This window comes from Mus musculus, chromosome 14 (genome assembly GCF_000001635.26).
Source record: "Mus musculus strain C57BL/6J chromosome 14, GRCm38.p6 C57BL/6J".
Classification (NCBI taxonomy): Eukaryota; Metazoa; Chordata; class Mammalia; order Rodentia; family Muridae; genus Mus; species Mus musculus.
In genome coordinates this window covers 67,715,885-67,743,641 of record NC_000080.6, presented here as the reverse complement: position 1 = coordinate 67,743,641, position 27,757 = coordinate 67,715,885, and the positions used below count along the sequence as shown (strand labels likewise).

General features: G+C 40.0%; 1 protein-coding gene across 5 annotated transcripts; it reads right to left on the bottom strand.

Moving 5' to 3' along the window:
* Positions 1 to 1,331: 1,331 nt before the first annotated feature.
* On the bottom strand, positions 1,332 to 27,556 carry Kctd9 (potassium channel tetramerisation domain containing 9). Of its 5 annotated transcripts, none has more exons than NM_001285933.1 (12): positions 27,258 to 27,544; positions 18,963 to 19,084; positions 17,272 to 17,315; positions 14,896 to 14,992; positions 14,233 to 14,418; positions 13,909 to 14,037; positions 10,414 to 10,481; positions 10,200 to 10,295; positions 9,352 to 9,501; positions 5,931 to 6,036; positions 5,132 to 5,265; positions 1,332 to 3,346 (listed from the first exon to the last, which is right to left on the bottom strand). In NM_001285933.1, the coding sequence occupies exons 5-12, from the start codon at positions 14,258 to 14,260 to the stop codon at positions 3,230 to 3,232; spliced, it is 828 nt and encodes a 275-aa protein (NP_001272862.1). In that variant the 5' UTR covers positions 14,261 to 14,418; positions 14,896 to 14,992; positions 17,272 to 17,315; positions 18,963 to 19,084; positions 27,258 to 27,544; the 3' UTR covers positions 1,332 to 3,229. The 5 variants fall into 5 exon arrangements, with proteins under 5 accessions (NP_001272862.1, NP_001104498.1, NP_598834.2 ...); NM_001111028.1 differs by having other exon boundaries at positions 14,233 to 14,291; XM_006518343.3 differs by having other exon boundaries at positions 1,482 to 3,346; positions 27,461 to 27,556.
* Positions 27,557 to 27,757: the final 201 nt, after the last annotated feature.

Genomic DNA, 27,757 nt, shown 5'->3' with positions numbered 1-27,757 from the left:
TGCTTTCACTAACATACTACTCTGGCACAAAGAGCAAAAGAACCTCCTCTCTCTAAAGTATGGGGGTAAGGTGAGTTTTCAGTTCCTTAAGTTTGAACAATTCTGGTTTAAACTGCCCACTGTATTTTGTTTGTTAGAGATGAGCTTCTAAATGTCACTCAAGAGAAGACTGTGGTGTTTGGCTAGCACTAACAGTAACAAGGAGCCCTTTTGTGGGCTGTTCATCTCAATGTTTCTGTACTAATTAAAAAAAAATTAAAACATTTCAAATTGTTTATGAATAGGGCAACACAGACTCAAAACTTCAGATACACCCACGTATACTTAGTCTTGTCTTAGGTCACACAGAGCCTATGGACAGAAACCAAAATCTGCATTACTTTCGACAGCATCAAATAGGCTCTTAAACCATTAAGCAGCCAGTGAGGTTTTGAGGCTTAATGGTAGACTTTTAGATCTCTCATGATTACATGCTTAGGCCAATTTACCCAAGACCTGAAATTGACAAATCGGGTTTAAGTAATTGGACTTTTATAATTGTCACAATTTTCTAAGTTTGAAAGAACGGTTTTATAGGAAAAAAAAAAAAGACTTCATTTTCAACATTAAAGTAGCTCAAAATGGTAGAAGTGATGATTCTGTAACCTTCCTGAATGATGGGTGAACAACCTCTGTCTTGCCCTAATGTAAAATCTCAGCAGGAGGACTGTGGGGCTAACTGCCACTCACACTGCTAAGCCAGGCAGTAAAAAGGCTGAGAATAAAGCCTTGGGGAACATGTTTTATCCTGAAATAATGCAGCCACTTTCCTTTGTAGTTTGACGCTTTGTATTTTAAAGATACTACCTCCTTGGGGAATGTAATATAGTTCTAGAGTTTTTCATGTATAAAAGATGATTTAAAGTTCACTTATGACATAAATAACAGATTCATAAAATGAACTGGAGAAAATAGGTCTTAATAATGGAATCCATCATAATAATGACTTTATAATATTTCTTATTCAAAAATCCCTTCAAATGGTTTCTGAGGAACTTGACTATATCAGAGCCTGACATGTATTGTCTTCGACAGTTTAGGCTGAGAACCTTTCTGCAGCCCTCCCATGCTATTTTAACTTATAGACACACACATTCACGCCAAGCCTTTCTCTTTGGAACCTTCCTCCTTTTTTACCAATCTCTCTCCTAGATCTCTTACTCAACACAGCAAACCATCATTGATGTTCATCAGCTACAGAGCAACACAAATCACTGGGTGTCTTCCCTAGTGCAGAAATGGAAATGCTGGAGCATGGTGGTCTGTGAAAAGACAGTCAGGAAACCACACCCAACAAGTAAATGTGCTTTAATGGCTTTTTCAAGAAACCTAATCCATTAAGAGCGCGGCCTGTGTGGTCCGCTCCTACATGGCACCATCATGAAGAACTGTGGGAAATGCAGAAAGTGCTGTCTTAGAAAAGCAAGAGCAGAAACAGGCCGTCAGCGTTCCACACTGGTCATTTATTAATGTGGTTTCCATCAGCTCTGAACCCCGCAGTTCCCACACACACTGTGTTTCCATCTTTCAGCTCCTTCTGCAGCCTCAGATATGTCTGCAGAGGACCATTCAGTGAATGAATACAGTCTATAATTATTGAAAATAGAGTGCAGTGAAATGAGTTAAATAGAATTTAGGCACATATTGATTATGAAAATAGGTATCTCTCAATACAATACTTCTCTGTCTTGGTAAAAATAATAACACAAAGAAAATAATTCATTTTTGAAATTGCTTTCCTTTCCCTGTAAAGGAGTGCTCTCCTCCCCATGTAAGCCCTTTACTGTGAAGGAAAGCTTTGCATATGTAGATATAAGAATACGCTACAGAATAATGAAGACATGCCACTCTCCTGAAGGAGACTAGGGAGTCTGTAATGATTCACTGCCTCAAGCCGACCAGCCTGTAGGATTTAGAACCCATTTGGACACAGCTTCTTCCCTGCTTTTGGGCAACAAATAAGGACACTGGGACACCTACGAGGAAGGTAAAGGCCCTACTACTGTGTTCACAGATAATGACTCAAGAAAACTGGACTAAAATTTCATTGAAAAACAAGACAAACAACAAAAACTATTTAAGAAAAAAAAAAAAGAGCGAGCCACAGGTACTGACATAGAGCATCGTGTCCTAGCCAAATGCTTCCTTTGTTCATCAACCTTTCCTGGTGGCTATAATCAAGCCATCAGTTTAGAATTTCTTAGTCCCCTCTGCAGGGTTTCAGCTATAATTATCTGATGTTGCCTTCTTGTAGGCGACTGCAGGATTTATTCATACTCCACCTGCAGTAGATTCAGATTGAAAGTCTATTCTAAGCTGGTTGTGTATAAACTAATTGGCATTACATGAACTGTGATCAGGCTAAAGCTTGTATTTTGGTTCTGACGTTTCTTCCTGTGCTTGTGACAACTGAGCATGAGAACTGGACGAGTGAAGGGAAAGAGTAGCCTAGTCTCGTGCAGAATGGGACTTGCCTCCAATGAAGCAGAAGCATGCTCACTAGACAGCTGCAGTACTGGTGAGCCCTTCCTTCTCCTGCACAAGGATACACAAGAGCTTTCCGTCCACTGTGTCTCAAAATGTGAGAGCAGATTATGACTCAAATTTAGCTGTTTTCTTCTTTAAAAGTAAACATTATAGAAATGAATCTCAAAAGAGCCACAGGGAGTCTTAAACTAACCACCCTCATGTGATAGATAGGTGTGTGAAGAGGAAGGCATCACTAAAGCTATTTATAAACCTGAACAACTCTTCAGAGTCTTCAAGACATTTAACAACTTAAACATCCTTACTGCATCTAGGTATTCAATAAATATATTTGCATATGTTGTGCTTTTCATAAATTAAAATTTCAAATGCATCTTGAACCAAGATGGCACTTCCACACAATGCCTAAATAAAAGCAAATATAATAGCTACTACTCCTGGTCAGAGACCAGACAAATGCCCCAACTCCACTCAAAATGCAGCAGCATCATCTACTGCCCCTACATCTATGAACAGAGTGTCCTTCTGTTACAGTCCCAATGAGGGGAAAGCCAATTACTTCCCCTTATGCACCTCTGGGAACAAGCATATGCCTTAAATTCCCTTACAATTTTATCTCCACTACACAACTCGATGGATGGATGGAGAAATAAAATAAGGAAACGCTTCCATCTGGGACATCTTCCTCCAGCTCCTGCCACTCTCATCTGACACTCTGGGACATATGTAATGGTGTCAGCATCTCTTCAAATATGGCACCCTTCACATTGGAGCCTCTCAGGTTGGCTTCCTGGAGGTCACACCCCGACAAATCACAGTTCTGTAAGACAAAACAAGACGTGAAGAGCTCAAATGATTTAGGATCTGACTTGGTTTCCCCCACAAAATGACTTCTGGCCATGACAGGACAATATTCCCAAGTGTTCCCATTATTGGAACCCTTCTTCTAATGCATTATGGCAATGTGAATAAAAATGAGCCCCATAGGCTCATATATTTTAATACTTAATCACAGGGAGTAGAACTATTTGAAAGGATTAGAAGAATTAGAAGGTATGGCCTTGTTGGAGTAGGTGTGGCCTTGTTGGAGGAAGTGTGTCACTGGGGGAGGACTTTGGGATTTGGAAAGTCCATGCCAGGCCCAGTCTCTCTCTCCCTGCTTGTGGATCAGGACTGCTATAGCTCTCAGTGACTTCTCCAGTACTATGCCTACTTGCCACCACACTCTTTGCCATGATAATAATGGACCTCTGAAAATATAAGTAAATGCTTTCCTCAGTACTCATGGCAGCTCAAAATGATCTGTAACTAAAGGATCCACTGAATGGCCTCCTCTGACCTCTGTGAGCACCAGGCATGCACAGGGCATATGCAGCAGGCAAAATACTCATAAACATAAATAGAAAGAATCAAAAGGGCTATATTAATGGTGCAAAGCCATTTTTTTTTTTTTTGGCGCAAAGCAAGTTTTTCCTTTAGTTGATCTTGCTGCTCTGCTCCTGAGAACTATCAAGAAATCAAAGCTACAACAAAACAAAACATAAAGTCTGAGATAAGATAAATTTTCATATATAATTCTATCTGTGCCATGTCACATTGTTTAACATAACACAGCCACTAGATAATTGTAGCTATTTAAGTTTAAATGAATTAAAAATGAAGTAAATATTTTTAAAATTAGTATCTCAGTTTGTACCAAGCTCAAAGGTCCAACAACTAAGAGGTTGTTAGCCACTGTATTTAATAGCACAGATACATAAAAACCCCTTAGTGCAGGCAGCAGTATTTGAAAGCATTATGTAGACAACAGCCACTGAGCCAGGCATGGTGGCACACATTTATGATTCCAGCACTTGTTGGGGCTGAGAAATCACAAGTTTGAGGTCAGCCTTTGCTATATAATGAGTTCTTATGAACAGACAAACAAGCTAACTAAGTCTACAAATCAAGAAGACACATAGAATACAGGTCTTATAAAAAATAATAGACCAAATTAAAAATCTCAAGCTGAGATTCAAACTGAGCATGACGCCAAGTTAAAATGGGCTTTCCATGAACCTAATCTTAAACCCAGAAATCACTTAAACTTCTCAAGTGGTTCAAGAAATAAATCTAACCCATTAAATTCTGTTTGGAATGAAACTTTATTAAGATTGCAATATGCTTGAGAAAGACCCAAGAAAAAGGAGATGAATGAAATCAAGGCTGACGGAGAACTGTATCAGTCTCCCTCCACATTTGGAACTGGCTCATATGACTTAGGTAACAGTGGCCTATCTAGGTGTAATATCTACCTCTGGATCTGAAAATCATTCAACAGTGAGGGACTCCCCTTAGCTCATTCCTGGAGGGGAAGAGGGATGCAGGGTCTCACTGTTTATTCCAATCTAGGCTCAAAATCCCACTCCTCTCGACTTGGCTGGGATCACAGGTATGAGTCCCCATGCTTGCTTTCTGAATAGGCAATTGAAAGGACAGTAGCCTTCCAGCTGCCCGGCCATGTTAGGTGGAACTTCACAGACAATTATTCTGTTTATAATTTCAGCAGTTTGCATGATCCCACCAGTAATTCTCGTCATTAAAACTTCAGAGATGGGAGACTTACTTCTAAATCGGTTCCTGCCAGAGTTGCTCCTCTGAGATTACAGTTCTTCAGTTTTGCATTTTTTAAGGTGGCAACTCTGAGGTTAATCCCTGTCATCTGGCTTCCTTCCATGTCCACACCTTTCAGATTAGCACCTGCAAGAAGCGTGTTTTTGAAGGAGTTTAACCTGAAAACTTTATAGTTAACCAATGGAAGCAAAAGCATGAGCTGACATGCAGAGGGGAATGAGATGAGACCACGCAACTTTTGGAAATAAACGTGAAATCTTTCAACCAACTTGCAATACAGATTCTAATGGTGGTAATTTATTTTCTTATGGCATAAACTTAAATGTTTCAGCAATATTTAGAGAAAACAATATTTTCTTTTGATAATTAGCACCTTTATAATATGCCTTGATAAATGTACAATCAGGGAAACACACAAGCACCTTTTCCCCTAAATCCAGGAAAAGAGGTGCCCAACTCACAAATAACAAAACACTGCTAGAGTGTTAAAACCTGACAAAACACGGTTAACAGGATTAACTGACATTCTTCAATTTTGTCAGCATCAGAATATTTTCTTTTATTTGAAAATTAGGAGGTTGATATTTAACTTTTCAACTAAACATCTGAGGCATTATTTCCTGTGTCCTGGGTGTTGCCTAGCCCAGCCTCTGCCTATGACTGAGGCCAAAGTAGAGTGACACTCCAGTTCTGACCTCAGAGTATGCTCTGCCCAGAGCCTTCCTGTTTCACCTCTAACAACAGCTTTTACTTAATGGTTTCCAAGTGAGAATAGGCAGACAGTCTCTCACCCTCTAAGTTGGCTTTAAGACCCGAAGGATCCTCAAAATTACAGAGCCTCAGGGATGCGCCTTCTGCGTTTGAGCAGAGCATCTTGACTCCCTGGAGATTTGCACACTGTGAACACAAGAGTCCCGGCTGTAAGGGTTAAACTTGATAACATCTGTGCAAGCAATAAGAAAGAAATTAATAGGAAAGGTCCAATTCAACACATCTGCAATTAGTTATTTTCTCTTTATCTTGAAGATGCCTTTAATGAAACTCAGAAAGAGCTAAGAAATTTTGGAAGAGCTACAGTAAAAGAAATAAACAGCAAAATAGCAACAGTATGTCCATTTTACATAGAACATGAAACTTTGTATATCTGAACTATGATAGCCTATTTCTACCTTTATAAATAGCATTTATACAAAATAATGTTCAAAATGTACGCAAAATAAATAAGGAGGGCATAAACTCCAAGAATGGCTTTTCTCTTCTGAGTCATGAAAGAAATCAAGAAATGACATTCCTGGTGTCCCATCACTTCAAAGGCCAGGACACTAATGTCACCAGTAACCTCACCACTATATATACAACACTAGCCACCTATTTCTTGGGTCTTCCTGTATCAACCACTGCTATATAGCATTGCCAACCCTGTGCACAATGCATAATGAAGAAAGCAGAAAGTTAGAAAATGCATGTGTGAGTTTTAAGCGTTAAGTCTTCTTAAGGGACCCAGTGCATCCAGGCCTGAACTCTGTGAGATACTGATTAAAATGATAAGGATCTCTGTAAAACTGACATTAATATAGTTCTTCACAACTGTGACAAACAGTTGTGAGTGTTAACAGAAGCTGAGAGTGTTAACATTTACATAATAGAGCATACATAATAATTGTATTTGTCCAAAATCCTAAGCCTGATTGAGTTATAAGCATACTTATCAATGAAGATGTTTGGTTTATAGGTGCAATTTTACCCAGCTTATAGTAACCTCCAGCAGAAGGAGACAAGAGAGAGGTCATCCCACTGACAGCCATTGGACAAATGCTTGCTTATTCCCATCTCTCCATGCCGAGGCCCTAATGAGGAGGCATAGAAGGTCTGCCAAGGGAGATGATATAAGGACACTAAGAGACCAAAATACCTAAAGGTTGGCGAGATTTATCTACCTGGAAATCTAACAAGACACCATGTTGACATGCGCAAATAAATGTCACTGGTTTTTGTTGTTGTTGTTTTTAAATTAATAGTCCTAAATAAGACACATGCAATTTACCCAGAGTTCCAAGGTTATTCTGCAGATAAGGTCTACACTCAGGGCTGTACTCTGGGATCTCATGAAGAAGGGAAGACAGGAGAAGCTATAGTAAACTTTCCCATTTTTAGCCATGTAAAGCTAAATGTGGAGCGGAGTGCCGATGCTGAGAGTGTGCAATCCAGCTAAGAACACCAGCATCCTAAGTATAGAACTGTCTTACGTTATCAAGAGAGGCGATGTGTTTTGATGAAAGCAGCTGAGTCATTTACTCTTATTTAAAAACATATATATTGATATTATACTTCTTAAATAACACTTATCTTTAAGAGATAAAAATTTATATATTTTGAAATATATATAAGTAAAATGCTTTGTAAAATATTTGTGCTGTGTAAAAATTTCTGTGGTAAGGTAGAAATAAGAGAAAGTTGACTACATGCTGATATTTGCTGAGGCTAATGGACAAAGATAAAATGGGGACTGACTACATTATTATATTTTTATAAATATTTGGAATTTTCCAATGAAACAGTCCTTTTAAAAGAAAAAATACCCCCCCACACACACACACTTTAGATTATAGTTCCATTCTAATAACTGGTTCTGGCCTTTGGCAAGTCTCTATGCTGTAGATTATCAGCCTATAAAATAAGGTCAGACTAAGCACGCACTCCCGCCAGTCTCTGAGGCTGGACTGGGAATATGCAGGAGAGACAGAGACACCAGGCTCTATGCAGCCAGGTGAGGTGACTGAGCAGTCAGAACCAGGCAAAGCATGGCACTAGGCATGATGAGGACTATGGACTCCTGAACAGTGGACGGCAGCAGGGACCACTTTTGGTTTACAGTCAAAGTGGAGGATTTCTCCACAAAGGTTCAGAGCTGGGATGGAAAGAAGCAAAATTATAAACTGGGTGAGTAGCTCAGCAAAAGATGGGAGCCATAGGAGCATGCTCTGTGGCAGAATGCTTAGCACACTCTTTGTAGACACTGCAGTACTCATGGCTGTTAATCAACAACCACCTTCTTGTACCAAAGGTAATGAGAAATTAGTTTTAACCCTCAGAGCAGGCAGCTCAGCAATAGTCCTCGATATAAGCCAATTTTACTAGCAGTAATTAACTTACAGTCCTAGACCATTTTACTTCATCAGTGATTCATATTGGCCTTGACATGATCTATTTAAGGTAGGCAGAGTCCCAGTGTACAGACAACACTATGGCTCAGTTCACAAGAAAACCTTAATTAAATAGATCTGGAAAAAAAAAGTTGTTTTAAAATAATTAAATCTGTTTTATCTTTTTTCTGCCCCTACCCAAACCAAGCCATCTTCCAACATTTCAATGAAGGCTAAGTCTTTCAAACTTGTCTTTATGCTGTTAGTCTGTCCTTTGCCTATTTTAAAACTGCCTGAACCATTCATCCTGAGATAGAAAAGAGTAGCAGTATTTAAAAAGTGTACTGGCTGATTTTTTTTTTCTAGATTTGATAGAAAAAGCTGTAGTAAACAGGCTGAACTAATGAATAAAAGCAAAATTATAATAATGCAATAATGACTATCAAAAGCAAAATGCTATAGCTGGTGCAATTAATTAATAAAACAGACTAGAGTCCTGGCATAAAGAACTTAATTTGTTATTGGCTCTATCCTATATATATATCCTTTAATCCCAGAATAACTCTGGTAGCTGCACACACACACACACACACACACACACACACACACACACACACACACACAAGCACATACACATGACACAGTCTCGCATATGTGCAGAGAGAAAGATCATCACGATGCTGCCTTCCAGAATGACGCCACCACATCCACTTCAGAGCCAGATAGTCCAGTCAGCACCCGTCCCATCCACCTGTGAGGCTCAATGCATTTCACAGTCTTTTCAGCTTTACATGTCAACTGCAAATAATAAAGTTCTGACAAATTTAGTCCACTATTTCGGGGAGCTCAGGACCTCGCTTCAGGATTTAACCTTTTAGGTCTACGTTTCACAAAGGATATGAAAGTCATAAAACCAACCCATTCCACTTTTAGACCCTCCAAAGTCAGCCACACGGTCATTTATCTGTTTTAAAATAAAAAACTCTGTAAGAAACATACAATTCCTTCTTTTGAGAATGCTCAACAGCCTAAATTTTGGTTTTCCTTATGACTAAAGAACGATTCTTACGTCGAGCACTGATCCAGAAAGATCAGCTCGTTCAAGATTAGCACAGCAGAGATTTGCATGTGCGAGGTTGCAGCGGCTTAAATTGGCCATTTTGAAGTTAATGTATCGAAGGTCCAAACGGGAAAGATCAGCACCACTGAAGTTTAAACCCTGGAATTAAAAAGCACAGACTGTCATGATGCTGAAACCATCTGTCTGAATTGAGTTTAATCACTGTAACTAAGCACCGAGATTATCAGAAGCCATTGGCCTTTCCATCCGTGGAGTTTATTATCAGCTTGAGCAAAGGGAACTGGGAGTACACGGCGTCCGTGGCTTTCATGGGTTCTCATAAAAGAAATCCCACCTCTATATAGTAAGACAGAGATGGCTACACTACACTAACAGGTGAACTGCTTAAAGAGGGATCACAGTTAGTCACATACCTGCTAATAGCCATGATCAATTGCATAGCTATTATTTTATTAATTCTAAAATCCAATCATCTTAATTAAGGGGAAAAAAGATAAATATTGTGGTGTTCTCAAAACCTGTGATAACACACAAAAGTTTCTGCCACTGACCAGCCACACACATATGAGAACATAAACTTTTTAAAGAAACTGCTGTAATTTCCATATGTTACTCAAGAACCGCTACATAAAGCACAATTAGACAGTAAAAAAGGCTGCTCCATCTCATGTGCACTAGCCACTTTAAATTCAATCAAAGCCTTGGCTTATAATTAAATTGTATCTTACATTAAACAAAGAGAAATAAGGCAAAACAAAAAGCCCTCGAAGGAAGTGGCACTGCTCTAGATTTGCGGATGCACACAGGCCATGCAGCGAACGGTCTGCTTCAGTTACCTGGCAGCGCAGCTCTGACTTGGTTGGAGTGGCCAGCAGAAATCGAACAAATTCCTTTCGGGATATTGGTGAATGATCCTCTGGTGGTTGGGAATTCTTGAAAACAATATTCAAAAACATAAATTTCAGTGGGGTCTTTGGGGTGATACTTAGGATAAGTGTAATACTGACCAAGACGACAACAAAACAAAACAAAACAAAACAATCCCCTCACCTTTATGGCCACTTCTAGGTGTTCAATCAGTGAGTCAATACCAAAAAACCTGGCTTCTTCTAGCACACCTATCAAAACACAAAGCATGACTTTCACACAGAACAATTCATTTTGGATTCTATATAATTTTTTTTCCGTTAAACCCTCACAATAGTGCTGAGGTTCAACAAGTAGGCTTCTTTGCTTATTATTTCTGTGTGTGCTTGTGTGTATGTGTGGGAGAACACCAGAGGAAAACTTCAAGTGTCACTCCTCAGATGCTGACTCTCATTTCCCTGGCACTTCACCCAATACACTGGGATAGCTCCGCAGTGAGCTTCCAGGGGTCCTCCCTCCCTGCTGCCCCAGCCCTTGCTGGACTACAGACCCAGGCTGCCATGCCAGCTTAATTAGGTCCTTAACCCACTCCAGTTAACCCAACCGTGGCCTTGCCCCTTACAAGGCAAGCACTTGACTGACGGAGCCATCTCCCTAGGCTTGGACAGTGGCAACAAGCAGCTGTGGTCTAGAATGTTCCCACAGAATGTTGCAAATATTTTGAAAACAGGTTTTCCTCTGAGCCGTATTTGGATATAATCTCAGCACTTGGAATACTGAAGTTGGGGGAGAGTCTGGAACATACAGAGTTTTCTAGCAAGTCTGGATTACATAGTTGAGACTCTGAGGGTGGGGTGGGAACAAACAAGCTTTTTTCACAAGAAAAAAAAATAGAAAACTAATAAGTTACAACAAAAGCTTGGCACATTTCTAGATTATGTTGGTAGTTAAGTAGGTCACGAACAAAAAATCTGAACCCTGTCTACTCCTAAAACAGCCATTTAATAGTGATTTTATTACTGCAAGTCCAATTAAAAACAATTAATTCATTTAATCTTAACAATTCATCTACTTTATTAATGGAGTGAACAGGAGTGACTAGGTTTGCTATCAGTATCTTATAAAAGTCAAAATATTGAAAATGAGTAATATTGAAGTAAATTCACAAAAATAACTCAAAAGTATAATTCAGACACTTGAACTTTCTTATTTCTAATGATAAAGGGGCTTTTCTCTCTCTCAGGCTCGGCTCAGCCTGGTTAAACACGCACACACATCTGCATGTGAGTAAGAGCACAGGCAAGCTCTATGTTCCAGATGAGGACTCAGTTTCTTGGTTGCTAAACTGATTTAGGAATTACAAAATTAACAGACATACTCCCTCCCTCTAGCTTCTAAGCTACTGAGGAAGGCCAAGCAGTTAATTGGGAGGAAAGAAAATAATCTTTCCTATGAAAGTTAATCTCCACTTCCAGCCATCCAACTGAGAAGCAACGCTCAGAGTGGTGCATGCTCACAAGCCACCTGGCATGCACTCCCTGCCCAGTCTCAGGCACACACTCAGAGTCACTCATTCCCTGCCTAGCCTCAGGGCTACTTCTCTGCATCCCTCCCAAGAGGGAGTGTAAGTATCAACCCCAAAAGAAACCCAGAATAAAGAGACTTTCTTGGGCCTCACACTTAATTCACCAAGGTCTTTTGTGTAAATCAAACCTCTTGGGGAATGTGGTATGGCTGCTTTTCTAATTATAGATTTAGAATTAAACTTTAAAGCATCCAGACAAGATTTACATATACAGAACCCACAGACAGTCGGCTGGAAGGCTATTCAGTCTATTTTCTACCAGCACCAGCACCACCTGGACATGGACTCTAGCTTCACCACCCCAGTTCAGTCTCAGAACAACTTACTGGAGATTATTTTTAAAGTACTATACTCTGTAAGTGGATTTAATAGGTAATATTGTTGCAAGCTCAGGAGACCAGACCAGCAGGAATGCAGACGGTGAAGGCCAGGCTCAAGAGACTTCAGATTGGAACAGCACTCTACCAGAATTAGAATACAGGCATTTACATTATACTCTGGCAAAGAATTTTTGTATTCTGTCTGTGACCCAAGAATTTGAGTGAGAGTGAATAGAATACATAGAATACTAATACCTAGTGTAATAGAATACATAGCCTGGTGGAGGGAACTTCAAGCTAATATAAGATCAAAGCTGCAACACGGGCCACTCTTAGCCTGGCTTACACTGAGAACTGGAAGCACAGAAGAGAAAAAGAAAATTGGAAAAACAAGTATTTTGGTCAGGCAAAAGAGTGTTTCTAACTTTGTGGATCAGAGGGCAGCTTGTTAACGAGACGACCACCATCTCAAAGAGATCAAGCACTGTAATAGTGGACATCTCAGGAACTGACCAGACCTTACCCACCACAGGATCAAGGGTATGAAGGTCCAGCTTCATTTGAAAGACTTTGCTTTGAGAAGACAGGTGCACAGTTAGCAACGTGGTTTTTCAGATCCAGCCCTACAGGCACGCAAGCACCCACTCCACACCATAGTCTAAGGCAGTGGCTCTCAACCTCCCTGGTGCTGTCACTCTTTAGTACAGTTCCTTATGTTGTGGGGACCCTAAACCATAAAAGTACTTTCACTGCTACTTTATAATTGTAAATTTTCTACTGTTACACATCCTAATGTAAATATCTGATATACAGATGGTCTTAGGCAACTCCAGACAAAGGGTTATTTGACCACCAAAGGGGTGGCAATCCACAGGTTGAGAAATGCTGGCCGAGAGGGACCTCACTAACAGTTGAGAGGGCAGTAGACATCCACTTAATATAAAAATAATACTATTTTTGCATGAATATGAGAATGTAAGGATTCTAGGGTCAGAGGTTTCTATCCAGATTTCAAAAGCAGGCAGTTAGAGATACCAGGAACATGGAATTGTCTGCCAATGAAAGCTATAGGGGGCAAGCAAAGTCATCCAAGAAGAGAAACCATGGGGAATATAAATGGTAAGGACAGGGGTGCTTAAACCTTTGGAACTTCACATTATATGCCTAGATGCTCCCAGACACGAAACTCGAGCATTTCAAGTCTGCCTTACTCAGTTTGGTCCTACTTCAGTCCTTGTGATGGTCTGAATGAGAAGTGTTTATGAGCAATATCCCATAGGTTCAAATATTAGAACACTTGTCCCATATCTGGTGGTACTGTTTGAGAGACTGAAGGGCCTTTAGAAAATAGAGCCTTGCTGGAGGAAAGCTTTGAGAGTTTATAGTCCGGTTGGTGTCATTTCCAGGGTTCCTTCTACTTCATGTGCTCTCCCAGCCTCCTGCTCCAGCTGCCTGCTGCCACGCCTTCCTGCCTTGATGGACTCTTCCTGTGGAACTGTAAGCCCAAATCAACTCTTTCTTCCTTGTGACCTCACTATTCAAATAATAATAAGTCCAGAACTTAAAGTGAAGAAACAGTCATTTAATCCAAAGAAACAATACCAACCTATAAAAGTCCCCTGTGATAGAACTTAAATCTACTTAGAATCCAAATAAAAAATTTGTGGGCTAAAGAAACATATAAGCAAAGATACTCAGCCAGAAAGACTACCTATCCATCCTGATACCTACACTGCCATACTTACAGTACTCCCATGCCTGTGAAATACTTACCCAATAAGTTAATGCCATCATTTACAATGAGCTGTCCATGACGTAAGTAGTTCAAAATAGGTTCAAAGTACTCAGGACTTCGGTCAATTAAGAATGCTCCTCTATGATCTTGCTTATTTCCCCAGACACCTGTGATACCATTTTAATAAAGAAAATCCCCCCATAAACAAAAACAAAGTCAGAATTTGTAGAACAAACCAAAAAAAAGTCACATAATATACCATCATGTCTTTACTGCCATAAAAACGATTTGATCCCACGCCAGTTACAAAGTCAGCTCAGATAAAAATGGACCACAAAAAAGTGAGAACAAGTCCTACTGACCTTTGTCCTTGAACATGTGCGCCAGCATACTGTCAGGCTCTTTATTCACTAAAGTGCTCCTAAGAATTCAGGGAAAAAAATTGATTTCTTCATGTGTCTTTACAAACAAACATATTTAAGTCAAGAGTACACTTGAGTTCAGCTGTTCTCTCAAAGAGATGCATGCTACAACCTGGTAGGGTGATGCTGGGAAACAAAAATGTGCAGTAAGTTGCCAAAATCCCTTCTGATCTGGCCATTCCTTTGATTTCATGCTGCATTATAATCTTTTTTATTTAAATACTAGCAAGACATTTTATTACAATATTCTTGATCTTATATTATCTGATCAATACATTGTTGTTTCTAGAAATATTGCTAATTTCTATGTGCAGTTGGTTTACCACTACATCTAAAAAGCAAACTGTAAAGCTGAATTGATGCTTTATTTATGCTTTCTCTGAAATGAAAGGTTAACTTCACTTAAATTTTTTCTTTAAAACTTTCTAAAAATGGTTTCATCCACATATTTTTAGGAAGCATTTGAAAATCTTGTAAGGAAATTGAAAAATTGAAGGAATCAGTACACAGTCCTGTTTATTCTGTTTTGCCCTTTCACACACACACACACACACACACACACACACACACACACACACGCATGCATACGCACATACTACCTACCTTGTTGTTGTGAAGTATCGTCCTCCTACATTTAATGTGAGCCAGTCTGTGTGGGATCCTAGCAATCCTCCAGGTGGTCTAGCATCTGTCTGAGGATCTAGAGATGACAAGTAAAAAATAATAGAAATATTAAGATTAAAGATTCTGGGAAGATAGTAAAATAATTTCTCAAAGCAAAACCTCATATGAATCTACCAAAGTTCCAAGACAACCATGAAGATACAACCCAAGAAAGAGTCCACAAAGCTGCTAGTCTAAGAGAAGGAAGTCCTTTGGGTGATCAGGAATAGTCACGTGAGACCAGATTTCTTGATGCCATCCTTTATGTCATAACAAAGTGAAATAACTTACTTACAATACCCAAAAAAGGAAAGTGTGGGCCAATAATTTTTTAAGTGCTTCTTTGTAAAGCTGACATAAATGTACATACTTAAAGTTTATAATTCGATAAACTTTGATGTGATTCTACATCTGACTTTCAAGTGGAGACAAACTGTCTAGATTGCAAGATGCCAGAGAAAATTGGTTACAAAGACTCTGGGAAGAATCTCAGAGTACTTTCAATCACTAGAAAGAACGGCACAAGCACTGAAGATGAGCACTAGTGCACTGGGGAAGGAGGGACAGTCAGTACATGACTGATGTACCTCTTGACAATGTAGAAACTCAACCGTTTTAACACAGAGATGGAGGCAGGAGACTAGACAAAATATGTTAAGCTGCTGGAAGACCCTATTAGTATTGAAATATTAATTGTTCCTCTGAAGTTTTATGTGGTTTTTGAGTGGGATAGAGTGGATGTGATATTATAATTCTATCACTCTCTGAATTCTTGGAAATCAGGGTTACAAATATGGAAGATAGGAAAGAAAGTCAAGAAAGTCAAGAAGGTAAGCAAAAACCTTATAATCCTGAATAGACCCTGAAAGATCCAGCATGAACCATGAGATATTTTATATCATATTATAGAACATAAACATCTCAAGTTATAAACTTTACAATATACAGCATAACATGTAAATTTTATCTCTAGCTACTTATATATCTCCAACTCTAGTCATCAAAAGGCCTTATAACAATTATAACCAGACTGTATCTTGAACATGACATTAAGTCATAACAATAATGTTCCATGTCTGTAACAAAAGAGAAAAAGATGAACACCTTATTACACTAGAGGTAAAGGAACCATGAAAGGCTAGTGACATTGAGTTAAAAACGAGTAGGTTTCCACTGACCGAATGAGACACATGAGACATCAGTACATGTAGAGGATGAAAGCTTATCAAATATTTCTGAGTCCAAGAAGTCACAGGAATAAACAAAATCCTAGCAGAACTGTTGTTACTTTTGCGGGGGGTGGGGGGGAGTAGGTTAGGGAACTGAACTCAGATCTCTATACATAGCAGACACTGGTTCTACCACTGGATTAAACCCTAGTCTAATTATTTATTATTACTTAATGAATGATTTTTTTATGACTAGCCTGCAAAAATAAGCTTTCAATCAGGCCAGTGGGTACATGATGGAGAAAAGATTTGCTCATAGTTTAAGATGGAAGTAGAAGACGCTATACATTTATTTTGTTATTGGTTTTTGTTTTTTTTTTTCTTTGAGACAAGAGTCTTACAATGTAGCCTTGGCTGGCCTGGAGCTCACTATGTAAATCAGGCTATCCTGGACCTCACAGAGATCCACCTGCCTCTGCTTCCTAAGCAAGTACCAACATGCCAGAACACTTCCTTTTAATGTGGCTACTGCCTAAGCAAAGACTCCTAAGGATCTCCTCTACTCATCCAATACAATGACAGTAATGCTTTAAACACTTAAACACACACCCATGGGTGAATATACAGAACAAACTAAATAGTCGTTAAAGAATAGTTGCCTACTTATGTATTAGGTCTTTTCTTTAGAGATACTCAAATATATAGGCTTTCTTCCAAATGAAAGGATAGTGGCTGAAGCCAAGTCATGTTTTCATGTTAAGATCTGATCGGCAGTAAAGGACTGTCAAACACTATGCAAGGAAAACATGGCTACAAGTAAGTAATATAATACTAAAGAAACGCTAGCCATTGCTTTCAAAGAAAATTATTTCTAAAATCAAAATTATCTTATCATGTCCTAGGTCACAAACGTACATATCTAGGATATCTTAAAAGCACGTAAAGGAGGAAATATATAGACTATAATTATAATTCTTATGTATAACTATGTAATTTGACATAAACTCATTGAAGAATAAAAAAAAATGTGAAGACCTGAGTTTAGTCATCATGATGTTTTCAATGTTAAGTCATACAGTTCCTTGTAAAGCTATTTACTGTTTCATGTTTGTTACTGTGGCAAGAAAAGATAGGTAAAGTCACTTACCAATAAACGGCTCTCCTTCACACACAAACAGCACATCATCATCCCTGGGAAAGCCAGAACGGAAAAGCCACAGTCAAAAGCAGAAAGCACGCTTGTTAACTGACGGCTCGTCTGAGCTGCTCCTCAGAGCTACACATGACAAGCCTTGTCACCAACCTGCCTCCAAGGAAACTGTCTCCAGGGCTCTGTTTAAACCTGACCAGGTCTAAAAATCAAACACAATTGATTCTGCATATCAAAGTATTTTTTAAATGGAACAAACCAAAAACTCACTATCAAAATTTATGAATTTGGCATATATTAATTGAAGAATGCACTAATTTATGTTCAAAATACATGACTGAAGCCACAGGCAACTTTTGTCTTGAACTCTTTACTTCTAAATAAATTATTGGAGTGCTTTCTCAAATAATTAGCTGCTGGGCACTTTAGAAATTAAAACAAACTGTCATATTAAATCCTGAAAAAATGAAAACCTGAGCAACTCTGTTCTAAACACCTACTCACCACCCATCTACCATGAGCACACTTAAATATCTCAGCTCACCCATCCTCTTGGATTACCAGTTTACTCTCCTCCCTGACCACCCTTGCTCCATTAGTGTAACTCAGTAATCAGACACACTGCTGTGAGCCAGAAAGCACAGTGTAAGCCTCATACAATCCTGTCACAGTCATCTCCATAGGACTTACAGGAGTTATTTTGTGGATCAACATTGAGCTTTTCATGGGAATAGAATTTTTGGTTAAAAATTAGATTGATATATAATATTCAGAGATGTTGGCCAATTATCCATAGAAACTGAGAAAATGAAAAAACTAAAAAATTCTAATTTATTTAGATTTACACTTCAATTTATATTTTCTACCTGCTTAGTTTGCTAGTTAATGTCTCTAGATTAGAATGAAAGTTTGTTCTTACAGACAAAAATCAAACTGCTAACCTCTATGCCCTGGGTAAGACCCCTCATTTCTCAGATCTTGGTCTACCTGTTGAAAACGACTAGAACTTACAAAGGAAGTCTATTAGACTGGAGGTCAGTCACTCTGGCCTGGATTTGAGTGTAGATTAATCGTTATATACAATATCATTTAAAGTATCACAGTCTTTAGACCATCAGATTAAAAACGTATGCTCTGCCAATCAGATGATAAGTCAAGCAAAGCTTGAGAGCACACACTGCTGATGTGGTCTCTACCTGGAATGTCTCCTTCATCGCCTTCCTGCTCAGCTACTTCCCTGTCCTACAACTGTCTCATCACTGGTGGATGAAGTGACTGTAACACCTGTTTCAAGCAATAGTCTACCTGGGACACTGAAAAACCAAAAAGAAGCTTAAAAAAGTAATATTGTGGTAAACCCCTGCTATTATCTCTAGTTAGAATTTTGTAGTATTTAGTATCAGTTCCTTGTAATGTTTATAAATTTTTAAAAAAATGAATTTAACAATAAACAAGGGCATGTAAGAGATTTTTAAATTTTTAAAATTACTATAAAGAAGAAGTTCTCAGTGTCATATATAACCAATGTCTCTATTTGATCAACAGACTTTAAACTCAAGTGACTTCCAGATAATCACTTGCAAAAACCCAGCTTTCAAAACAGCAGTGACACTACAGCATAGGTGACAGACAGCTCAATGCCAAGAAGCAAGGGTACACTAGTGACAGCCTTAGAAAGGGAAGGTTACCTGATCAAAGCAATATCATCAATCAGTCCGCCTTTCCCATTATATACACTGGTGGCTTTTATGCCGAGTTTACTGCTGGCCACTGAGAGCAAGTCAGACAAAGTTCCGTATACAGCAACCACCTGTGAACAGACGAGATTAATTTGAAGAACACATACAACGAATCACTGACGTTACAGATTAAAACTTAAGAGACCCTTGAGGAGATTCAGCGCACTGCCTGATAGGCAATTACTCTGTGCCTCCTATTGTAGCAAACTCAAAACTAGAAAAGAGCCTGCAGGAAGAGAGGAGGGAAGAGTATAGGGGTCAGAGGGAAGGGAGGACACCGCAACATGGCACACGGAATTGACTAAGGGGGGCTCACATGGGCTCACACAGACTGAAGCAGCAAGTATGGTACCTGCATTAATCTGTATCAGGTCTTCTGCATATGTTAATGGCTGTAGCTTGGTGGGCTTGTGGGCCTCCTAACTATGGGAGCAGGTGCATCCCTGACTCTTGTGCATACCCTTGGGACTCTTCCTCCTATGGGCTTTGCCTTGTCTTAGATCTTGTTTTGTTGTTGTCTCTTGGAGGCCTGCTCTTTTCTGAAGGGAAACAGGGGTGGTAGATCTGGAGGAAGGGAAAGGTGGAGACAGCTGGGAGGAGTGGAGGGAGGGGAGCTGTGGTGGGATGTATTGTATGAGAGGGGAATCGATTCTTAACAATAATAAGAAAGAGAGAAAGAAAGAGAGATTGCAGCTAATCAAAAGTAATATAGAATCTTAATGTTCAACATTAATTCTGAAGATAGATCTGAACTTAAATTTAGATTAGCATTTTCTATCAGTCAACTTGCAACAAGCTCTATGGTTTGTAACTTTAACTAGTAATAAAGAAAACAGTGTTATCTGCCTCAGTTTTATGAGGAAATGAGTTGATGCCTATAGCCTAGTAAAGTGCCTAAGCCTGAAGTCCTTAGGATGCCGTTCCTGTGTAATAATATCTTGTCGTTAGAGTAGCAATAGTTTTCTGATGCTTGGCACATTATCCACCACATCAACTATCATAGAGAAGGTAACTTCCCACCTCATTAATTTTTCAGAAACTGTTATTTTATGAAATCCAGATTTTAACATCTAGCATTCAGCAGCACACATGTGAACTTTCTACTGAACAGTGCTGTGCTAAGCAACAGGGTAAAACAAACAATGCTGAAACACCTATTTTACTTAGGAAACAACCTGTAGTAACTAACAAAGTGAGGGTTACTGCCCTCTCCTATGGTTCAAAAGAGAGCGCCCCCTAGAGGCTCATAAATGAAATGCTTAGTTCCCAGTGGGTGAAACTGGGAAGGATTGGGAAATGTGACCTTGTTGGGAGAGGTGAGTCACTGGAGGTGGCCTTTGAGATTTCAAAAGCCCATGCCATTCCTAGGCTATTGTTTTAGCACCATGCCTGTCTGCCTGCTGCCATGCTTTCTGCCATATGGTCATAAGCTCTAAGCCCCTGAAACTGTAAGCCCCAAATGAATACCTTCTTTTATAAGTTACCTTGGTCACAGTGTCTAATCATAGCAATAGAAAGGTAATCAAGATAATAACAGGGTCCCTGTTTTCAACTTGCCATGAGTCAACTTTGAACATGACAGAGAAAATGAAGTATATGGTATAACTGCAATTTGAAAGTGCTGTTTATAAAAGGGTTAAAAGCAAGTATGTTTGGATAATGGAACTATGATTGACTACTAATAATTTTTAAACTTTGTTCTCCAAATTTATTATAAAAAACCTATATTACTTACACAGGGGCAGAAAAATTTTAATTTATTTTAAAGTCTCCATGTTCTTGATATTAGTTTTAAAAATAAAATTTATAGTTGCCAATCAAATAATTAACAATATTGACAACCAAAAGATCATCACTAGAGAAAATAGAACTAATTGGAAGAATTGAAGAGTTCTATAAAGTTGAAATTTTCCCTTTATACTAGGCCAATATACTTTTTACTTGGAGAGTTATTAGCATTTGTTTATCAATTTACAGTCATGTCTAACATTCTTACAACATTTTACATAACACACTACTAATATGAAATGGCTAAATTATGCATGCTGATTTATCTAACCAAAACACCAATAACAATTCTTACCTAAAATGAAGAGCTCAGCTCACTCTACCTGCAATTCTAATAAAGTTCAAAAGTGAAAATGATTTTATTCCTTAAAAAATGGTCTAACACTCTTGAGGGCAAAAGGGACAATATTAAAAATTGAAAATTCTAACTGGGCAAAGGTATTACATGCCTTTAACCCAGCACTTGGGAAGCAGACACAAGCCGATCTCTGAGTTCAAGGCCAGCCTGGTCTACAAAGGAAGTTTCAGAACAAACGGGGCTACACAGAGAAACCCTGTCTTAAAAGAAAAAGAAATAAAATTCTGACAGTATTAAATGATGGGAAGGATGTTATCAACAGGAAGATTTATGTACCACTGGTGGGAATATAAGCACACACAATAACTTTTAAAAAAAATCTGCCATTATCTTGTAAAGCTAGACCCTTGATGGGAGGTAGGGAATTAAGGAGCTGTGATTAGACTTAACTGAAATCAAGAGTTTATGAAATAGCTGTATGGAAAGCTATGATCTTGCCACCCAAGTAAAAAGTTTAATCAGACTAGATTAGTACACAGGCAACATGAAAGGATGAGAATGGAGAGCTCTGATGAAAGGGTTAACAGAACGGGGAAGGTAGATATAGGGTAGAGAAAGGAGTAGGAGGGGTGTGTTAACCCAAACTGAAGATTATAGAGGCCTTATAGAAATCTACTAGTTTTAGGCTAAATTTTTAAAAATCCCATATATGCATGTATGTGTATACACACACACATATACAGGAGTACCCTGCATGGGTGGACAATGCTGTTCAAGAACACATGCATCATTAAGTACAGATCTCGGGGTCAGACAAGGTATACCTTCCCACCAGTTATCTGTGCTCAAGGAGGCCTCAGAGGTAACTGAAAGCAACCACAGGCTATTGCCATCACTCTTGGTTATCCACCATAACTATAACTAGATGGTAAGAACCTTCTGCTGACAATATCACTCACTGTTACTGTAGAGCATAAGACTCAACCTTGATTGAGAGAGAAACGCTCTCCCTACTGACTGATTACTAAGTGCAAAAGCTGTTATGCAGGATGCTGGAGGAAAAAAGACATCAGCCACCCTAATTCAGTGCTGGAGCCTACAGTACAGCCTTGCCTGGTAGAATGTGCCACTGGTGTAATAGTGACAGTTATGGGGATAACCAACCATTTTCTCATTAGATATGAGGCCTACTCCAGAGTGCGGATTTCATGCCTGGTATATAAAACTAGTCAAAAGCTCCCAGGCCTCAGAGAGGAATCTACTGCTGCTATGTTAAATTGTCATGCTGTCGAACTGCCTTTTAAATATGTCTGTTTATACTCATGGGTTAACATTGCTCCACTTTGGTGAGGAAGCCTCCTCCTGCAGTAGGTACCAGACAATGGTCAGACTCAAAACTGATCAAAGTGCAGAGTCTACGTGAGCATGTGCGCTCAGTTGTGGAGGAATCATGCATATTAACTTCCCCAAGCCAAGTCTCAGAAGAGTGGTCAGAAAGAACCAACTGGCAGATGAGGGGCGCTAAGAAATGCTGACTTCTGGACACAACTGTCGAACACACCAACTCATGAGAGCTATAGTTCCTGCTAAAGACCTGTCTTCCATATCAAGCCAGTCAAAACTTCAACATGAATGAGGGAGAGGGCCCCAAGGGTAAGGCTTAGGTGAAGCAGCTATTAACAGCTGAGGCTACTAAAGGAGGAGGAGTCATTTTCCTTTTAAGACATGGCTGGTGGTAAGTTGTCCATATTCAAGTAGATGACCCCATACACATGGTGCATATAAGCAGCACTAATCAAATGCAGGGGTTACTTTTTAAAATTATATATCTGAGTCGGGGAGGGGTGTGAGTGTAGGAGTCTGTGAAAACCAGGAACATTTGAAACTCTAGAGATCAGCTTATAGGCAGTTGTGAGCCACCCGACATAGGCCCTGAGATTCAAACTTCAGTCCTCTATAGGCAAGAAGTATTCTTAACTGCTGAGCCATCTTTCTGGAGAGGGAGCAGGGGATGGGTGTAGGACTGGAAGGTAGAAGATGGTTCTCAAGTTACAGCCCAAAGCCTGTAATGGCAAAAATTACCAGAACAGTGCTAGAATTATACAGCCTAGCCTCACTCAGACCTACTCGGGTTGGAGGACACCGTTGATTTTCAAGTCTCCCCAGTGGTTCTGTTCATAAAGCACTCTAGGAAATTCTTGTCCTATATGCTAAAGTATACATACAGTATTGTATATGACACAAGTCTGTTGATATGGATAAACTGTGGTAATGCTTTAATAAATGGCTTTCACTAAAGCATTGAAATGTAGACATTATCACTAAGTGGTAGAATTAGTAAATGAAAAAAGTCAAGTTTGGAAAAGACTTAGAAAGCAACAAAGAAAAACAAAATTAATGAAAATGGCTTTTAGTATTTTCCTTTTGTTTTGATGTACCATCAATATTTTGTATTGCAATCTTCTATATACATCAAATATATTAAAGAACAAACAACCTGAAAGAACATAAAGCTCTTACTAAAGGTCAGATTCCATGAGTCATATTTTCACCTCTAATAATATAGTGAGTTCAAGTCTGAATATATGATACCAACAACATAGTTCTGACCTAATACCAAGTTAGAAGAAAAGTGATTTCCTGGACTAAGAATGCAAACATCAGTCCAGAACACAGGTATTTCCTTGCCTACTGTGTCTGTAGTATTTGGCATGGAGGTCCACACACACACAGTACTTCTTAAGTGGTAGCTGAATGAATACTGCATACAAAAAGCCTATAATTTGCCCAACTCATTATTGATGGCACCAAAACAAGGTTGCTCAGAACCACACGTTTTATTTAGATGTCTGGATCTTTATTATATATTCTTAATACTAACATTTACAGGGACTATTAAAGAGATTAAAGGAAACTGGAAGGCATATAGAGAAAAGATGAAAGACATAGCTGACCTTTCTGGAGCCAATATCAGCTCCCTCCTCCCCCATAATTCAAGCACATCAAATGTTTTGGGAGTATAATCTTCAAAAGCCCATCAGTAGAATGTTTCTGGGCTTGAGGTCAATCAATTGTATATTTATTTAATTGTAAACTGTGTGCCACCATCAGGAATGGTCTCCTAAATAATATGAGGACTTTTATTTACTCAGACTACAAACTGGCCAGCAAGAATCTTTTAAATATTTATCATTAAATTTAGTGAGATTCTGCTAAATATAAGATTTCCTTTAAACAATGAAGGTTTTCATTCTTTTCCATGGGTGTGTTTGACTGTGTGTAGGCACATGTGTGTGTTCGTGTGCATGAACCTGTGTGCACATTCATGTTGAAGCCCAAGGTTGATTTGAAGAGCCTTCTTCCATTGTTCTGTACCTTATTCACTGAGGCAGTTTCTCCACTCATCCCGGAGTTGCCAACATGGTCAGCATAGAGAGCAGCTTCTTCCTGGGACCCCTCATCTTTGCCTTCAGGGCCTGGGGTTACAGGTGGACTGCTGCATATATCTACCCAATATTTGCTTTTTAGGATCCCAACTCCGCTCCTCACACTTGCGGCCTATGCAGTACTATTAACCCCTGAGTCCTCTCCAGAATCCCAAAGGTTTTTAAAAACTAAGGCGAAGGAAAAAAAAAAAATCCAAGACCTTTGCCTGCATGTACAGGAAAAGACTTTTCATGTCTTGGTCATGGCCTGTCATGACGAGGATGACCTCAGCAGACCACGGGCTAATAGTTCAAAGAACAATATACCCGAAGGAAGAAGCTGATTATAGCAGTTATTAAGCAAAGACTTTTCTTAAAACATGCCATTCGTTGGCTTGTGAGATCCTTTTATTTTTTAACTTTACTGCTGATGCTAGGAAAAGCAGCAGCTTTGCCGCTTTCTCAGGGTTTACTGTGCTTGCATAATTAATACCGGCTTCAATCTGCAGTTTCTTTGAGGTTTTAAAGTCACTTAGCACTTAGTTGATGGCTAATTTAATTAAGACTCCCTGATGTAAACTTCTATACTTACAGGCTTCTTCTATACATTGTATGTCAACGAGAACCAACTGCTAAGTAAGCTGTTGGCTATCGACCTATTTACATCTGGAGACCTCTGTTGTGGAAGAAAACAAGACCAGCTTGACAAGTTCAGTAACTAGAGGCTCCCATGCTTTTCCAGATTAGAAAAGCCAAGTTGTTGTTGTTTTTTAAAATTATTTTGTTTTCAAATTAAAAAAAAAACCAACAACACACACACTCCTCCATAAAGCCCCAAGGGTCATCTTACACCTTCCACGGTATTCTCATTTCATTTAGAAAATATCAGCTCTTTCATCAACATTAAAAGCACGAATCAGTTACACAAATCAAAAGTGCATGTTGGTAACTTGATGTATGGTGATGAAATCTGTGCCTTTCTATATCACAGCCCATAGCCCAAAGGCCACAAAGCCAAGCATTCAAAAAACTTATTCTCCTGACTAGGGCATTAAAAATAGACACCAGGTAAGTAAAGAGACAAGCTAAATGATATATTCTACTTTAGAGACAGGAAACCAAACTATCTCAGAGTAGCACTGCATTTGGGAATATTTTAACGAGCGTCCATGTCATGTTTATGCCAGTCCTGATTAGATATAGGGACTATGCATACACTACATATCCACATACATAAATGCAGGTGGTATGTATTGTGATCTTTTCAAATAAAAGTCATTTTAGTATTATTTCCACCTTCTGAAAGGAGAGGAAACAGCCTTGCAACATGTTCTCTAGCTTAGGACATGGTGGGACATAGTTTTTTTAAAAATATTAAATGTTAATATTCTTCGGCTCAGTCCTATGATCATTGTAATGCATATGTGCCCATACTCATTTGAGAAGTACTTTCCCCAATCTTCGGAGATTCTCAACATTTTTTTACTAAGTAAATAAAATTAACCTGGAAACTCACAGACAAAACCAAAGTTTTTAAAAATTTAAATAATATACCCAGAGCAAGCCACTCAGTTTTACAGTGACAATAGCATACAGTGAACTCAGAAGAGATTTAGAGCAGAGCTGAGCACTTATGAGGAACTCTGATCACTTCGACTTCAGGGAGTCACACAAGAGTCGACACTGGTGAAAAGTGCTTATCAATACGACTGTTAACACTGGGCACACTAAATCTCTCAATAAAAACCGACACAGTCTACTAGCCAACTACAGCGTGGCCCAGGAACAGCTGATGATCAGAAGTGACAGCCTTTTTAGCCTGTATTTCTGAAGCACTGGCTGAGCTTATGTGGCTACTATTTTTGTGTGAATATCCAATCTTTAAGAAAATAAAATCGCAGAGCACAAACCCCACTGTGGATCAGATTTCCAGAATCTGTTTATTCAAAACTGCAGAGTGGTTGAAGGACATCGCTCCCCTACCCCTCATCACCCCCTTCCCCCGCACCACTTTAATGCCCTTGAATAGTTAGTTCTGCTATGTATACGCGGGGCAATCAGAGTATTCTGGTCAATTACAGAGTGGAGCCAATGTACCTTGAACTGAAACTTTAAAAGGGTTCATTACTTTTGAGACTTTAATCAGGCTTAGGTATGTGTGGGGCAGTCATTTAACCACACATTACTAGTCCGCCAGAAACAGCCAACATTTTCCAAAGAATAACTTTCAAGGGTGGGGCAAGAGGCAGCTGCAACATCGGAAAAATATTTAGCACCACGCCCTCCACAGAGGCCTAAATGCAGCTAAGGCTACTGTCAAATCAAGTCATTCCGAAGGTCTGCTGTCACTGTCCTCTAAGGAATCAAAAACAAGGCGGCACAGTAAAACATGTATAAAAGTTTGCACGGTGGCGGGGCAAGGGGCCCGGGGCACCTTGAGAGAGAAGGAAAGTGGTTCAGACCAGGTCCACATTCTGAGGATGTCACTCGACTGTCCCCTGGAGTTTTCTTCTCCCGACCTGGCCAGGGTCACCCGCCTCCATGATCACTGCCTCCTCCCCGGGCAGAGCATTACTCAGCACCGATAAGGACAGGAAGGCGCAGCGGGAAGGTGGGAGGGGACCTCGGCCAGCTGCTCAGGTGACAGTGGCGCCTCGGAGCCCCGCCGGCAGAGCAGCCCCGGGCTGTCGGAGGCTGCGGGGGTCCCCGGGTCGCGCCCCCGCTACCGCTTACCTTGCCGTTGCTCGGGCTGCCGTTCAAGAACAGCGTGACCCGCCGCATCGCGCCGCCCGCGCCGGGTCCTGAGGGAGCCGCCACCCTCGCTCCCGGCCCGCCACCCGCCGCGCTCCGCGCCCGCGAGACCCCTCCCGCCTCCCACCCGGACTCTCCGCCCTTCGCCACCTTCCTGGTCGGCCCCACACTCCTCACGCACGCACCCTCAGTCCCACACCCCGGGGTTGGCCGATCCTCCTTCCCACCCCGCCCCTAGGCTCCTCAGCCTGCTAGCGGCCCTTCCCCCCAACCGCGCCCAGACCGACGCTGAGCTGCGCCAATCAACACGCTGTACCGGCCAGTATTTAGCCAATCAGAGTCCGGCTGGGGGGTGGGCTCAGAGTAACACTAGACGGCGGTGGAAGGAAAGAGAGGCTGAGGGCTGGTTGACGGAATGGAGTATCAGCGAATCAGAGAAGAACCTACTGGGCAAAGGGCCGCTCTAAGCGTTACTGAGCAGG

Bases quoted from the DNA above. Each gene is read 5' to 3' on its own strand.
- Kctd9 (NM_001111028.1), bottom strand. From the start codon at position 27,305: ATGCGGCGGGTCACGCTGTTCTTGAACGGCAGCCCGAGCAACGGCAAG. The intron at 17,316-18,962 runs GTAACCTTCCCT...TGGCTTTCCCAG, and splicing joins GATGATATTGCTTTGATCAG to GGATGATGATGTGCTGTTTG. The intron at 9,502-10,199 runs GTAACTGAAGCA...TTTTAATTCCAG, and splicing joins AGTCAGAGCTGCGCTGCCAG to GGTTTAAACTTCAGTGGTGC.